The 16,513-nt window shown below is 44.3% G+C and overlaps 1 protein-coding gene across 1 annotated transcript in view; it reads left to right on the plus strand.

Annotated features, from left to right (window-relative positions):
* CORO1C (coronin 1C) overlaps window positions 1-16,513 on the plus strand; it is a 513,234-nt gene that overhangs the window by 121,317 nt on the left and 375,404 nt on the right. The window contains exon 2 of the mRNA XM_069619459.1: window positions 7,468-7,667. Within this exon, the coding sequence (XP_069475560.1) occupies window positions 7,473-7,667 (195 nt within the window). The 5' untranslated portion in view covers window positions 7,468-7,472. The remainder of the gene's footprint in view (window positions 1-7,467; window positions 7,668-16,513) is intronic.

The raw sequence follows: 16,513 nt of genomic DNA on the forward strand, positions 1-16,513 counted from the left end.
AATATGTTTGCTGGGTGTACCCGCCACTTCATTTAAGGAATCAATATGAACGCACAATGTCAGGAGAAGCAGAATTTATCATCAAAATATCCACAGTAAAACGTGTGCTTGCCTGTGAAATCTGTCAAAATATGGGCGCAGTACCAGCGGCCGCCTGTATGACAGCTGTCATTAGTTGCATCAGAAGGTTAAACTTGTGCAATTGAAATCAAATGTCTATAAATTAAGTGACCTGTTATCAAAAGTAATATAGTTTGCAACTATTTAATCTCCATGGTTTAGAGACTGGAATTAGAGTTCTAGTTGCCTGTTTTAAAATTGCAAGTTTTTGTTTTCAACAAAGACAAATTTAACAAAGTGACTTTTAAAGTAAGCCTGATGCAAGCCAAAACTACAAAGCAACACCCCCACCCCCACCACTGGGCAAGGCACCTCCCTTCTGCTCTTTGGACCAGAAACTCACATTTAGGTGTTGATTAAGAGGGGTGGGGCACTGGGGCTGCTCCTGGGAGAGACAATGAACCTTCCTTGGCTGAAAGGATATGCAGATTGTAAAGTGTCAGAGGAAGAAGGCGGGTATTGCTCTTGAGCTACAAGATGGAGACGGACATTTTTGTTGATTCTCAATGCACAGAGCATATTTCTAAAAAGACTGATAAAGGACTGTGCAAATTTGTAAAAATGGTAGAATTAGTAGCAGTGTTAATGTGATATTTTTTTTATTTATTTTTTATTTGATTTTTTTGTGCACATTTTGAGAGGTGCCAGAAATCTGTGCGATGTTCTGAGAAGGTGCAGTGAAAATTCTGGTTTTGTAGCAATTGTATTTATGTCAGAAGCATGAAACTTCATACGATTATGTCCAGATATCATGCGCACATATGTACAAAATTGTGGACAAATCAGATATTGTGTCCCAGACAAAAAGTGTGACATTTTGCCAAATCCAGAGCCAAGATCTCACAACAAAGAGGATTGGAAGAGGATGTGCTCCACAAAATATGTGATGTATGTTATTGGTATAAAGATTGTACACATGTAAAGATGTATTATATCAAAAATAGATTTTATGTTCAAAAGGCAAAGGGGAAGATGTTTGCCTCATAAACCACATCATCATGATGACACTCTGTTTTCTCCTCCAATCATGGGAGAGAGCAGACTTTAGCCAATAGACTACCTAGGGGGTGCGCCTAGGATAATTCAACATACCCATCCCTTTATCAAACACATAAATAGAGACAGTTTAGGACTCAGGACAGACTGATCCACCCATCATCCCGAATTTGGCAAAGCACTTTGAAGGAGATCCATTCATACTCCTTGTTCCAGACTCCTGAAACTTTGCAAGCAGAAAGGCTCAGAGCATAGCTGAACCACTTTCAGCTGGGCCTAACTGCCAGAACCCATCCCTCAACTTAAAGGGGAAACCAAAGAAGCAGCCAGGCTGTGCTGTAACTTCTTGCCTGCCAAAGAATGATCTTCATAACCAGAAGGGCAGATTAAATCCAAATCTTGTGCCGTGCTGTGCAGATCAGAGAGCCATTGCAGATTCAGTCCAGTGGTGCTGTGCAGTGTAGACCAGAGCGCCTTGCTGTCCAGTCCTGCCGTGCGGTGTCCAGAGCGCCTTGCTGAACGCTGAACCCGACCAGTCCAGTGTGCCCAGCAGACTGTCCAGAACTATCCTTGACCAGAACCAGAATCCCAGACGGTTCCATTCGAAACATTGGTAGTGAGTATCCATAGTATAGGATTGTCATTAGCCTATGTACTGTCCATAGTCATCCCTATCCGAATCAAATCCATCTTATATCCAGGACTGTATTGTTAGAAATTATTTTTGTCTTGCCTGAACTCTGTCTCTTATCCTATAGTCCTTCAATAATAATATTGTTAAAATCATCTTTGCGCTGATATATTTTCTGGAGAAGGCAAGCGTCTCGGTGGGCAAAAACCATCCAGAGACGTCCTGGTATGGTGGCTGTGCTGACGTGTAGTTTGTTTCTTCATAGTCCATCCCTAATGTAAAGAAACCTTGTTTGTATTTTAAAAGCGCATCTTGTTTTACAAATTTGCCTCTATCTGAAAAAAATGACCTCCACGAAAACCTCCATACCTTTTTCATATTTTATGCCAGAAACGAAAGTGTCTACTTGAAGCTAACATCCTAAGCTTTCTAACGAACCCAACACCGCATCTCAACTCCTTTTATAGTTTTCCCGCGACCGCGTGTGGAAAAGTTTGCAGCAAATTCTTCGTTTGGCTAAAATCCATCACGTGTAAAATAGCTTTTCATTGCACCCGACCTCAAAATTAAGTTTCAACTTGCTTATTACTCTCAAATCATTGCGAGTGTGTGTCTGAAACCATACAAAGCGGCTCCCATTAGAATTTCAACAATTTCTGTGATTTAAACATTTTCAGTGTTTTACTCATTCCATTCAAAGCCAACTTTAAAACCATTTTTGACACGTTTGCCAATCAATTCTGTTTTTCTCTGATGTTTGCTGGGGGGGAAATTGGGATTGATATATTTGCTTGAATTCTGCATTCCTGAAACCTCTTCTCTCCATTTCTTCATATTGCATATTGGGGGGGATTGAAGAGTGTGCAGGGGGAAATATTAACCACATTGCCATTTGATTGAACACACACAAAAGGATTATTTCTGTGCTGCCTTATTTTTCCCATCATTGCTCCTTATGATTAAAGAGATTATTTAGTGTGACATCACCCCATTGGTGATTATTGTATACCCATTAAAATAGTGTGATATATATTGTACAATCCATAAATAAATATTTAACTTTGCAAACCAGCCTGCTTCCTGGTTCAGTGTGACCGGGGTGGGGGGATTCAAAGAGAGGGGCGTGATATAAGTGGTACATCATTCAGAATAAAAGAATTTATAGACACAAATAAATAATTAAGGGTTTCAGTTGTGCATCCCACGCTAGACATTGACTTAGGTGAAGTGCCGGATTGAAATCACTTACAAGATTCTAGACCAGGGGTCTCCAACCTTTTCTTTGGCAACAGCTACTTGTAGTTAATGTTAAATAGGCGTGAGCTAGTAGGGTAGTGATATCCAGGAGTTTGATAATTTTGACCAAGATGTTTTTCAGCAGTTTATTTGCTCTTCATATAAAAAAGGTATACTGTATGTATTTATTGTGATATTAATATATCAATAACTTCAAACACATGTTTATTTTATTATTTATTAGATGCTGTTTCCTAAACATTGTTAAGCATATCAGAAGTATGAAACTAATTGGGACATTCAATGTAAAGGCTTAACCTGCATGCTATCCACTGGTGTTCAGTAATCTGATGTAAATCTTGACAGAGCAACAGCACTCCGATGCTGTCAGATGGGATCAAGGTTTTGATTTCAGGAAGTTAGTCTGAAAAAGGCAGATTCACAGAGACCGGCAATCACATTGGCTGATAGCGCAGATACCTTTTTAGCCATAGTGACTGCACACCTTACATGGCAGACATACATTCAGGGCAGTTTTGAAACTTGCTTACAACAGACTCGGCCATGAGTTACTGTGCCCTTCACAACTGCACCATCTGTAAAAAGTGCATTTCTTTTTCATCAAATAATTAGCACCTTTTTTAAGGATGGCTCTGAAACAGCATTTACTTTACCTACACTTTAGAATCGCAAACAAATTCCTTTTGGAAAATTATTTTCAGAATTTGTGTATTACTGAAAAATTCCTATCAATGTTACTATTTTATTCCCACTTTAACTTTGGCACCGTAGATTAAAGGTGTTTCTTTGTACACTGGGACAAAAAAAATGGTTTCCCACTCTGGATGGAAATGGTACATCTTTTGCCTTTTGTTGGATGGTGAATCTGCAATGTGACTAGTTTTTCAATAAATGTGAGATATGGCTTTAAAACAAAATCCAGCATATGCCACATTCTGCTTTGTCAAAAAATATAATCCACTGCCAGTTTAGCATATTCCCAATTCATAAACATTGCTCACTAGGTCACAGAAGTCGGCCAAAAAAAAAAAAGTAAGCCAAAGCTTACTTTGTTGATTACCCTTAAAAGTTATGTCAATAATTGGCAAGATTGAAAAAAATGAACATTTGGGAAACCATGTGATCTGGTCCTATGCAAAAAGTAGTGTAAATGGTAGGGCTAAAATAACATTCAGGTTTATAGTGATGACTTGTAGCGTGCACACATGACACAACATATGAGTCTAAACATTTTGAGCAAAGAGTATGGTTGTAACAAGGGGCAACTGATTCAGAATGGATGGCAACATGCCACCCTGCTCCCTTTTATGGAGGAGGCAGTATCAAAGTGAACAGATCACAGGATCACTGCCTCTCCCTGCAGGAATAGTGTTATTCTGGTGCATGACCAATGGGCCATGCTTGGCTTGCACGTGCAACTCTGCGACATACTGGAAGGGTTCATGTATTAGACAATTATTGTAAATTAAGTTTTGCTGAATTTTCTGAAAAAACAGTGCTCTTAAATTGCACGATTTCAGCCCAGTTTTGAAAGGCTGGAAATCCCTTGCCAGAATTTCAACATGTGTACAGGTTCCCCATAGATCTCCCGATTTGTGCACATAGCCAAAGGGGATCAACCCTGTTAATTGTTCTCCCTTTCCATATCTTTCCTCTGTTCTTTCCCTGTATTCACCACCCTATTCTGTACAGTGCTCTGTTACTTAGCAACTAGGGTTAAGCTATAATAAGCCTTTGCATATCAAAATATATACACAAACCACTGCTCACATTTCCCACTTAATTCCAACTATCGCTTCGTAAAACATCTCACATAGTTTTTTTTAAGTCCTGGTATTGATAGACATGTCACTTTACATTCCTGTTTAGTTTCATAAATGTAAATGTACAAGCACCAGAATGCAGTGCAGTTAATAGTTTTCCATGTTTACTTAAATGTAAAATTGCAGTTAACGCTGAGTTCCTTTTTTTTGGGACATCCATAGAGGTGGGCTCCTCCATACCACCCCATTTTCCATCTTAAGCTTTAATACAGTTTGGGTACTAGAACTTTAAAACCGGAACTCAATAGCTGAAAATATGAAAAATAATTCAGTTTTACCATAAACACGCAAAGCGAGATGTACCCTTTGTTGCAAGCTGGTACTCGCACACGGATTGTTATTTTTCTGTGCACACACACACACACACACACATGCTGAGGAAATGATTACAGCTGTATCTTTATTTCCTCCATTCTGATTGAAAGCCTACAATTACCATCGTGCGAAGTAATGCTAGCTGAAATAAATCTAAAGCAACACAATGAGACTGAAACAATCACAACCGCAGCTTTGGTTTACACAGCATGCGGATTTATGCACCCAGGCGCTTTCCAATCCGCCATCATTTGCACCTCTTGGTGAAAATGGCCACAACACACATTTCCCATTTACTTTTGTTATTGATAGTTACCCTCATGTTGGGACGCTGTCCGAGCCCTTCAAGCCCAGATGCAGCCCCCTCCTCTCACTGTGCATACAGCGTTTGACTGCTTACAGGAAGAGAAGTGGGAGTGGGCAGGGGAAAGGTCCCAGGGACTTCAGACATCAAAAGAAACGTGCAATGCTAATTTTGGGGTCTGATCAAAGAGCTACTGGGAAGCCTCAGCGAGTTATCAGTAGCTCACATCTACTGGTTGGAGACCACTGTCATAGACTAACGTTTGTGCAGACAACCTGGTCTGGCTTGCTGAACACCAACAACCAGCAAACGTTGAAAGCATCACATTCACACACCTTGCACAGATAATCTGCCAGTGGCAGCTGGTGAATTTGTTTAATTGGAGGGGTGTGAATATTCTCCACAAATATGCCACGGTGACTGTGTTTAACAGGGGAGCACAAACCAACCAAGTGGGTTTTCCCCCAGTAAATTATGCTTTGATTTTGGGTTAAACAGCACATTTTCTGTCGAGAACTGGGCAAAAAGCAACAGTTTGCAATTGATTTTGTAGGTGAACTCCAATCCAAAAATACAATCGCTGCACGTCACCAACAGTGAACTGGAGCATTTCCCAAAGCATTTTCATGATGCCTTTCGCCCACAATCTATGCCAGTATAAAACTGTGTTTCCCTTTGACAGTTCAAGCCAGCCCAGGAGCGTCCTGGGCTGGCTTGGCTCCTCCATAATGGGCAAGGTTTCTGCTGGGTCACCATTGCCTCGCCCATTGTGGATGAGCCACCCCTGTGACCTAGTTGTAACCTCTGCAGTCACTAAACCCCCATAAATCTACTTTCATGAACTAAAGTACTAGGAGGCCATGCCAACGGTAAAAACCATGCAATGGCACGACCAAGTAATATCACGAGGAGATTCTGTATGGTCATGGACATGATGCACAATGTGCATTTTTTTGACGGAATCGGAATAATGCACAAACGGCAGCGACCACATGGTCAGGGGAAAGGATGGTGTAGGAGAGTGTAGAGAACCAGCATGTTGGAATTTATTTTTGCTACTATGTGTTGTAATGAATGTGCAGGCCTAAATTGTAGCATAGCTCCCCCTTAGCTTGGATGAGGTCACGAGAGTGTGTTTATGCCATTTAAGGAGACAGGCCTCATGTCCGTGTACAAACCTTAAAACTAATATAAATCGTGCAAGGGAGTGAGGTGGAAACTGGCCAGTGAAGATGGAGAGCGACCTAACCTCGAGTTAAAGGTTAATGGGAAGAGTAAAGTTGCCAGTCCGTGCTTAAAGGGCATGCGGTTGGGTCCTAACTCTAAAGTTAGCTTGTAGAGCCCTTGAGTCTCTGTGTTTTGTGCACATCAGTCTAGAAGAACAACTGATTTGGAATTGCTTTTAAGGGGACATCAGACGTTGCATCACTTGCATCAATTGGGGGTCTTAGCATGATATTAAAAACCTGCTCTCTTTGTGGCTATTGGTTTCAGATGTGACATACACTTCTGGGAAAAAACCGAGCCCAAGCACCTCCCTATGGGTAGACCCACTTCCCGTCTTTTTGGTGGTGTTACCTGGATTGGGCCAGCTTTTGCATTTTCTCTAAATGTCAATCTGTCAGGATGGAATTAGGAGTTGGGTTCCTGATGGCATAAAATCTGCGTGTTTCCCTTATGCAGGTTGTGGTATACTTACTTGTATTCAGAAAGATTAGGGGTAGCTGGCCTCATCAGGGTCTGTTTTCACCCGCCATGTTTTTCTGTTGATGAGCACAATGAGAAACGGAGAATCTGCGTGTTTGAATTTGTCTTTGATACTTTTATTTTAATAAATGTGTAGGCTTAAGTTGTAGCATACTCCCCCTTACTTGGATGTGGTCACAATAGTGTGTAGATGCCCTTTAAGGAGGCCAGTTTCCGTGTCCGCACGTGTGCACACAGTAAAACCAGTGTCTAAGGAAAGCTTTTGGACTATAAATCGTCATGCATTTGATTTTTTCTTTTCTTCTTTTCTTCAGACACAATGAGGCGAGTTGTACGACAAAGCAAATTTCGGCACGTGTTTGGGCAAGCAGTGAAAAATGACCAGTGTTACGATGATATCCGCGTCTCCCGGGTCACATGGGACAGTTCGTTCTGTGCGGTCAATCCCAAATTTGTTGCGATCATCATTGAAGCCAGTGGTGGAGGAGCATTCCTGGTGCTCCCTTTGCACAAGGTAGGAACTATGATCCGCTTTGCTTTCAAGTCCTTGACTCACTGACTATTTCCATCTATGTGCGAACGAACTAGCGAATGCAGAAGTCTGTTTAGTTTATTAGATGTCTCTCATTTCACGCTATCGAATCCCCTGGCACAATCTGTTATCAATGCACCCAGGATTGTCCCCAATGCACCCAGGGTTTCGGCTATTTGATTTTAAGCAAAATTTAACATCACATAAGATTTCCTATTACTTGTGATTCTTGTTATGTTACATGGAATTCATGTAGCGATGTGTTTACTATTTACATGACTTCAGGAAGGTCTCAGATAATGGCAATGTGCTGGGCTTTGGTAGGGCTGTCATGGTGGAGTTCTGTGTTTTTGAAGCAGAAGATCCTGGCCAGAGGGGTTGCGTACCCACATAGGCCTTCCCCTACCTGTATGTGTTTAATGTGAAGGCATCTGTATGATTCTAGTTGGGAGTTCTCAGGCATTTTGGTTGGTTACCAATAATAGGCTCTCTCCAAACTTCTCTCCCTAAGAAAATCCTGGTTGTTTTAGGTAACGAATGATCCGCCCGTGTGATTAATATTATTTTTTTGTTGTTGTGTCAAACAGTGTTTGGATACCAATAGCGCCACCTTGCCCTCCTTTAGGTTTGTCATGGTGTGTGATTGTAGAAGTGAGCAGTGAAATAATTGGGTTGGATACCTGTAGGCCTGCATCATTCCTTACCAGAAGGAATGTCATGGTTAGGTTGGTGGTCCTGTAAACAAATTGCACATCCTTTAAAGAGAATATGAGACAGGCTTTTGGTTTCCAGTGAAAAGAAGACAATCCTTCTTGGGCAGTATCGTTGGGTGAAAAGGAGTTTAACAATCGTCCAATGTATGCAGTAGTGCTTTCTATTTACATAGAGGGTGGAAGTCAGTGCAGGAAGACGTGGCATCTCGTGTGTGCGCATGATGCTAGGTATGTGTGGATTTTTTGCTCTGTGGAATGGTTAGTTTGGTCAGTGCAAAAATAGTTGGTTCTGGATTTTGCAGTGAGACAATATTGTGTGGACATGCTGAGCTAGGCTAATCCAGGGTGAGTTGTGCAACATATTGTTTAGGTGCATCATCTACACCGTGGGGATGGTGTATCTCTGGAGGTGTATGATGTTGTAGATGATGTAGATGGAGATGGGAGTGGTGTGATTAAAATCAGTTGCAGCTTTCCTGTCATGTGCTGGTGTGGTGTGGCTGCAGGAGTGTTGGGAAGTGTTGCTCATGAATCATGATGCAATGTGGGGTTGTAGAGAACGATGATACTGTAAGTGTGTGTGTGTGTGTGTGTGTGTGTGTGTGTGCGCGTGTGCATGTTTGTTGTGTCTGTTGATGTTTGTCAATGGAATGAGTTGTGGGTGAATGGGCAAGGTAATGTGATGTGATGTCTGATTGTAGCGGGTGATGTTACTTTGTATTGAAATGTGATGTGTGACTGAGCATGTGTCGTGTGTATGTATCCGCTCGAAGAAGAGGTTCCATACCTCAGGGGCGACTAACCACACAGGCCCACTGTTTAAAGTCTCCATTTCAACCTTGCCATCCCAGACTTTCTGTACTTCACTGGCCTCCCACTTCTTAACCAAAACTCAGGCCATCCTGTCCTCACTCTCTTCTACATACCTCCCTCTGTCCTCCCCAGCTCTCTGGCCTCCCTTGGCCCTCCTCTCCCCTCCTGCTCTCATCTTTCTCGCCCATAGCACTGGATGAGGTCTCTAGACCAGTCATCTCTATGAAGGTCTCCTGGAAACTGGCGCTTCCCTGTTCTCCAGAACTATCAAGGACAACATTGCCTCCCGTGCGCCAGCTTTGGCCGATTTCTGTAATCGCTCCTTTGCCTCTGGCTCCTTCCCGATTCCCCTAAAGCACCCACTTGTTCATCCTCTCCTCAAAAAGCCCTCTGCCGACCAGTCCTGCCTCACAAACTACCACCCTATTACCCCTTCATGGCAAAAACCTGGAGAAGCTGGTCATCTCCCAACTGATACAACACACTGAATCTGTTGGCTGTCTCCACAACCACAATTCTGGCTTCAGAGCAGCCAGAGGCACAGAAGCTGCTCTACTGAACACCTGTGAAGACTTGCTCTCAAATCTCGATTACAACTCTCCATCCATTCTTATCCTTCTGGATCTTTCCTCTGCCTTTTAACATGGTCAATTTGCCACCCTGTGACACCCTTGGCATCACCCGCCTGGCACTTGACTGGTACACCTCATTCCTTTCCGACCGACGCTCCCAGGTTGAAATGGGCCCTTTCTTTCCCCATCACACTCTCCAACTGCAGCGTTCCTCAAGTCTCTATCCTCTCACCGTGGCTCTTCAACATCTACCATGCCCCTCTGGCCCACCTGATCCTCTCCTGCTCTCCTCACTTCGTGTTCCACTGCCTGCTCCTCGCACATCTTTGACTGTCTAACTGCTATTCAGGCATGATGTGCTACCAATGATCTCTGCCTTAATGCCAGTAAGACTGAGATCCTTGTCATAGTGATCCCAGCTCCCTCCTTCCCTCCCTCTGGCTGCACTCTTTGGGTCTCCCCTCCCCTCACCCTCTTGTGAGGCAAAAAACCTTGGTGTCATCTTTGACTCCTCTCTCTTCTTCTCTCCTCACATCGCGGACCTTGCCAAGCAGGCCAACTATCGGCTACACTTCTCAGAGGCATTCTCCATTCCTTCGCTTCCCCCCAAAAACTCAATGTATCCAGAGGTCTGGTCCTCTGTAGGCTAGACTACTGCAACAGCCTCTTCCTCAATCTTCCTTTATCCTCCCTTTGACCCCTTCAACTAATCCAGAACAGGACTGCAAGACTTTTCCTTGACTTCAAGCCCAGGGACCGCATCTCTCCACTGGCTCCCAGTTGCTGCTAGGATCAAGTTCAAGACCCTGCATCATCCACAGGGCTTTCTGGGGCCTGGAACCGCGCTACATCCAACTCTCTCTCCCTAAATACGTCCCTGCTAGAGCCCTTTATTCTTATAGCTCCAACCCTCTACAGATCAGATAATTCTCGAAGTAGAGAGTGCGGGTAGATCTCTCTCTCTGGAAAGGGTCTCCCTGCCCCTCTCAGGCTTGAACTGGATCTCAGGTTCCGGAAGCTCCTTGCAACCCACATTTTCTCTTCTCCCTTCTCTCTCCCCTGCTAACAACCCCGTCTGCCACAGAAACTGGCTGCCTGGTTCCCTCTGAGTTCTACAGGCCACCAACTCCCCCCACCGCCAGTCCAACCCCCCCTCCCTGCACTTAGCTTGTGGGCTGCACCCCCTGTACCCTTGCAATCCGTGGCATCTGCCTTCCTCTTGGCCCCCCTCCTGCTCCCCTCATTTCGCTTGCACTCTCTCCTCTTTACCCTGCACGTCCCCTTTCCACCCTAGCACTTCACATTTCGTGCAGATGGGCACCTCCTTGCCCCCCCTTCTCCCTTGCATTTCTTTACTGCACTAGCACAATCGAAATGTCACAAGGCCTAGTAGGACCGTTATTATCTTTCTCCCTTGCCCCTCACACCCCCATTTTGTCTTTGACACCTTGAAAACAATTTGTTGTATAGGTGCCTTTAAAAATATCCAATAAATATGGTGACTATTTGCTTTGGTAGTTGATGCAGTTTATTTTTTGTGGTTATTGAACAAAAAGGTGAGCACTTTGATCGGCATCGGTGTGCAAGAGAACGAAAACCGAGTGGTGCAACCTTAAGGAAGGAGCTTTACACATGGTGAAAGTGATAACTGAGCAGGTGTGATCTAGGGGGAAGAGTCTAGGCAGCACATGGATTGGGGACAGCGCATAGGGATGGTTTTGTACAATTGGACCGAAAAAAAAGGTCAGACCGTAGAAAACGACCGAAAAATGCTACCACCAAAGGTTTGAACAACAAAAGTTCGAACCTTTGGTGGTAGCATTGCAGGTTAGTTTAAAAAAAAAAAAGCGGGGGCTGTGGGAGTGTCCCCCGCTCACTAGACTGTATGGTATAGTGAGCGGATAGTGGGGAACACCGGCGAATTTTAAAAAAAATAAAATTAAAAAAAATAAACAGGGGTTGCGGGGGAAACCCCTGCAGCCCCCGTAGTATGTAAGTGTGTTCGCTTGAGAAAGGTGCAAACTTTCTGGTAGTTCGCACCTTTCTCATGCGAACTTTCCGGCCATGGCAAAATCGGCCGCGGCCGGATCACTTAGAACCCATACGGATAACACGTTATGTGTAATCTATATAGAAAAGCAGATAACGTACAGTTTGATAGTTGTATCAAGAGTAGGACAGTATGTGCTATAGTGTAGAGGAGATGATCAGGATGCTTTGATGTGTTGGTTTACAACAGGGTCTCCAGGAGAATAAGTCGAAGAGCAGATATGAAAGCATGGACAGGTGTAATCTTATCAGGGGGTGACAGTGCCATTGTAGAGGTGCAAGGAGATGAAGGGAGAGGCAGCCCAGAGGCAGGTGGTTATGGGTTCAGACAGATTGAATAGGGTGCTTTGTGAAAAAGGTAATAGATTTAGAGTTGCCAGTCACTGAGTTAGCCAAGGAGCAGTTAAGGTGTACCAGGGTTTTGATTCTTTGAGGAGTAAGAGAGTCCATGTGGGCCCAGGATGGGTTGTTCTTTCATTGAGAATGAGCTCTAGTTAGTCAGATGAGGTAGGGAGTTGGGAGTTAAGAATTGAGAGAGTAGAGCTGAGGAGTGGAGCAGAGTAGGTGTTCAGAGGTAGGAGATGGAGGTTGGCTAGCTTTTCTTGGATCTTTGATATATTTGATGACCGGAGGAATGGAGCAAAGACAGCAGCATTAAGCCACCTGAAGCAGTGGGATTGGAGAGGAGATGGGATTGATGAGGTAGGTGAACCTACCTGTAAATATGAGTAGAGTGAGCAGAGAAGGCAACCTTGTAATGGGTCAGCAGTGAAAGGGGACACTCTTTGGGCAAATGTATTAGATGGGGTCACATGTTGGTCCTGAGAGATTGACAGGCAGATTGACTGGGGGTGAAGGCTGCGAGGGGTGGGTTGCGAGTTACTCATGCTCAAAGGGAAAGCTGAGTTGAAGTCGGGGAAGGTGTGCTGGACCGAAGAGGGCTGGTCGGGAGGGGGGGGGGGGGGGGGGAAGAGGACGGGAGGAGAAGAGAGGAGGGGGAGAGAGGGGTAGAAACACCTCGGCTGTATAGAGAGCCAGGGCATTGGGTTTCAACTTCTGTTTAGATCGAGGTGGAGTGTATTTTGGGGAGAGGGTTGTGGAGGGGGAGCTCAGCATTGTGAGTTGTCAGGTGGAGCTGTACAAATAGTCTGGATGTAACGGGTTAGGGAAAATGATGGTAAAATGAGGTCCTTGGAGTAATGGTGGACGTGGGTTAGTTGGTCATGGAGAGTCTTCAAGTTGTAGTCCAATGGTAAGAATTCAAGATCATGTTGGCAGTCAGTGAAGATTTTAGGATGGTTGTAGTCTCGGACGAGGGCAAAACTAGTCTCAGTGGTAAACTGATTGAGAAGCGGGCCAGATCAAGGATCAGAGTTGGATGAGGTGAGGTGCCTATAGATAAGGGGGATGGTGAGGGAGCAAGGTGTTGAGAAGCAGTGTGGGAGAGAGGGTACAATTTGGGCATAGGAAATGGGCAGGGTGGTTGGCTTTATGAGCCCAACCCCTCCACCATGACTCTTGGGCCTGAGTGAAGGAAGAATATAGCAGCATGTTTATGATTGGCAGAATCATGAGGGCTTATCCACATCTTGGTGGTAGCCAAGACCGGGGTTTGGAGGTTATGCGACTCAGAACTGGCAGTGAAGAAAGAAGTAGTATTGCATAAAGATTAGGCATTCCAGAGCCCAAGAGTGAGATGGGTGGGGGATGGCGCAGAAGGAAGGGTTCCAGAAAGCTGAGTGCAGATTAGTTTCGCTAATGCCAAATGGCCTGGGAGCAGATCATTGATTGTGCATAGTAAGGGGATGCAAGAGGAGCATCAATGGGAGAGAGAAGTTTTGAGGTTAAGTCATGCTGTTATCCCCCATGTGCAGTGTAGAGCTGTGGCTCTGAGTAAGAGAGGAAGTGTGTCCAAGGGCATAGTGAGGGTCAACCGGGACTGCTATGTCAAATGCAGGAGTACAATATACCCCAGTGAGTAGTTCTACCAGGATGAATCGGAGTGTTGTCACCCAGAGGGTGGTTGAAGAGGGTGAAGGCTGGCAGGTTTATATAGTGGGTCAGAAAGCAGTCTAATGGGCAATAAAAAATAAAAAAAAACAGTGGGGGAGATATTTGCTCAGTAGCATTACATTTTGAAGTGTGATTTTGTAGCAGCAGAGGGTGATCTGACTGTAGGGGCTAGTGCATGGCTGTTTAAGGTGACATGTGGCGGATGATTCATGGATGTGTGTAGCGTAACTTGTAGAGTACACAGTTGTATGTGAGTTAATATGGGTAGGATTGATGTGTAGAGTGGGCAGGTGTGGGTACAGCGGGTAGGTGAAAATATAAAATGCCAGAGTAGCTGAAACTTGCATTTGAGTAGAGTAAGGGGGCTCAAACGGGTGAGTTTGAGATGCATTTATTTTTGGCTGGTAACAGAAGATGCATAGGGGATGTTGATGGGGCAGGATGAAGGTGACCTGGTAGCAAGAGAAGGGCGGGAGGTTAGATGGGTGAAGTGAGGGTTTGGGTTACGTGTGCGAGCTGGGAGGGTAGTTGGAGAGGGGAGGATGCAGCATATGGGTGAGCAAAGGTGAGGGAAAGATGTGTGGGGTGACTAGTGTGCTTTTGATGCAGGTTATAGGCCAGGCCTACATGATACTGGGTTGGCAGGAGGTCATTATTTGTATTTTAATAGGTGGACAAGTATTACAGAGCAAAGGCGTTGGACAGAGATTGCTCTAAGTTAAGTGTGTTCCCTTGGGTAGGGGCCATGTTTAAGATCTTCCTCAGTTGTAATTCATCAGAAATGTATGGATTTCAGGTGGAATAGTGTTCAGAAGTCCTGCAGAGAGGCCTAGGTTAAGCTCCTTCCTTTGGCAAGAGAGCGGTTGTAAAACCCTTCTGAATGTTCAATGGACAGGAGGTTTTCAGATTTCCAAACCTCTTCTGCTGGTGCAGAGTAAGTTCTGCACAGTCAAAATTTGCTGTGGCTGATCCAAGCTGTTGGATTGGTCCGTGGTGGGTGAGATTTGCTTGTGGAACTCTAGACCATTGCCATGGAATGCTTGTTGCAGGGTAATTTTAACCGAGCCTGCGGTTCATGCCGACCGAGCGCATGGAATGTATGCAGTGCCAGCTAAATCGTGTTTATTCTTTGCAGCCATTTTGTGATGCAAGTTGATAGCCAGAGGTGAAGTCTGTTGTCATAGTCCAGCCGCGAGGAAATCAAGGTGATAATGGAAGTAACTTTCAAGAATGCTAGTTATGGTAAAATCTGCCAGAAGTTTAGTAATGTTGATTCAAAGGCCGTATCTGCATCCAGAATGACGCATGGGCTCCTCGGATTAGTGCCACTGATGATGGACCAAGATCAGTGGGACAACAGGTATCTACAGGGTATCATTATTAGACATCCAGCGGTAAACAAACGGGAGGCGTCGTTGGTGGCATGTGGTGGATGTACTGAGAGTTGTAAAATCATATTATTTCCGTTTCATCTGAATAATCTAATACATAATTCTGCATTAGTAAAGCGATTTGAAGAGTCTGGACATGTAGATATTGAATACTAGGGCGATATGGAGACATGTGTGCCAAGTGGTCTCTTTTAGCGAAACCTAATTAGTCTGTTGTAGGTAGTGGCAATGATGCCTGCCTCCGTAATTCAGTTCATTGGGTTTGAGTTCTACCACGTTAAAGATGGTTGGTCGTGCCAGGAAGGTCAGGATCCCATTTGCTGTTATTGCTGGCAGTGTTTGAAAGGCCATCCAAAAAATGGAAGTTTGAGCTCCTGAGACTGGAATCTTATTCATGCTGGGTCAATAAGGGTGGATTTTCATGAGGTTCTGTGTATACAACTAATTCCAGGAGATTTTCAGGGAAGTGCACGTTGCCCATTGGTTGAAGATTTTAAATTCTTCCAGGTTTAGGGATGGTTTTATTTAGTAGGTGCTTGCTGTGTGCAGCCTTGTTTTCTAAGGACACTAGTCCGAGTTTGAGGGATGCATCGATTAGTTTGAGAAATTAGGTTTTAGGTTTACTTGTAGACTGCATTTCCTTAAAAAAAATTTTAAAAAAGGGGATAAAAGGGTGGTTAGGGGTCGCTTAGGGACAGAGTTCATTGGTCGTTTATCTCTAAGCCCGAAACATTGAATGTTTTACAGGATCCAAATCTTATTGTGGTTGTGTTGGTTGACGGAGGGAGAGACATAGCTCGGGCTTAGGGCCGTTGCCTGCATTATATTGGAATGCTTTGTGTGCTGTCTGTGATGCCAGCATGGATTGTTGGTGATCGCTGGAGTATTCTGAAGTATGGAAGGACAATAAACCTACTCGCATGAAACTTGGACTGTGGAGTTCTTTAACCCGCGTACGTACTTCTAGGTGACTCAGACTAGTTTGATGGGTATTTGAATGTGGGCGAGTCGTTTAGGCAGAAAGGCTTATTACTGTTTTAGTTCGTTTACAGCTAATGTTTGTGAATCTTGCTGTTCTTGTCTGAAGTGTTTCCCATATCGTCAAATTGCTTGCAAAGAAGTGATGGTGTTGCTGTAGGGTTATGAAATGCATCAGAGTAGTGCCTCGCGTGGCTGATGTGCTGAGTGATTGTGTAGAAAGTCTTTTAGGGGTTGTGAAGCTGGGTTCTTCTTGGCTGTTGCATGATTGGCCGTTTTTGTGAGGCTAGTGTGTCTTA

This window comes from Ambystoma mexicanum, chromosome 10, assembly GCF_040938575.1.
Source record: "Ambystoma mexicanum isolate Mex_15411 chromosome 10, UKY_AmexF1_1, whole genome shotgun sequence".
In the NCBI taxonomy this organism is placed as follows: Eukaryota; Metazoa; Chordata; class Amphibia; order Caudata; family Ambystomatidae; genus Ambystoma; species Ambystoma mexicanum.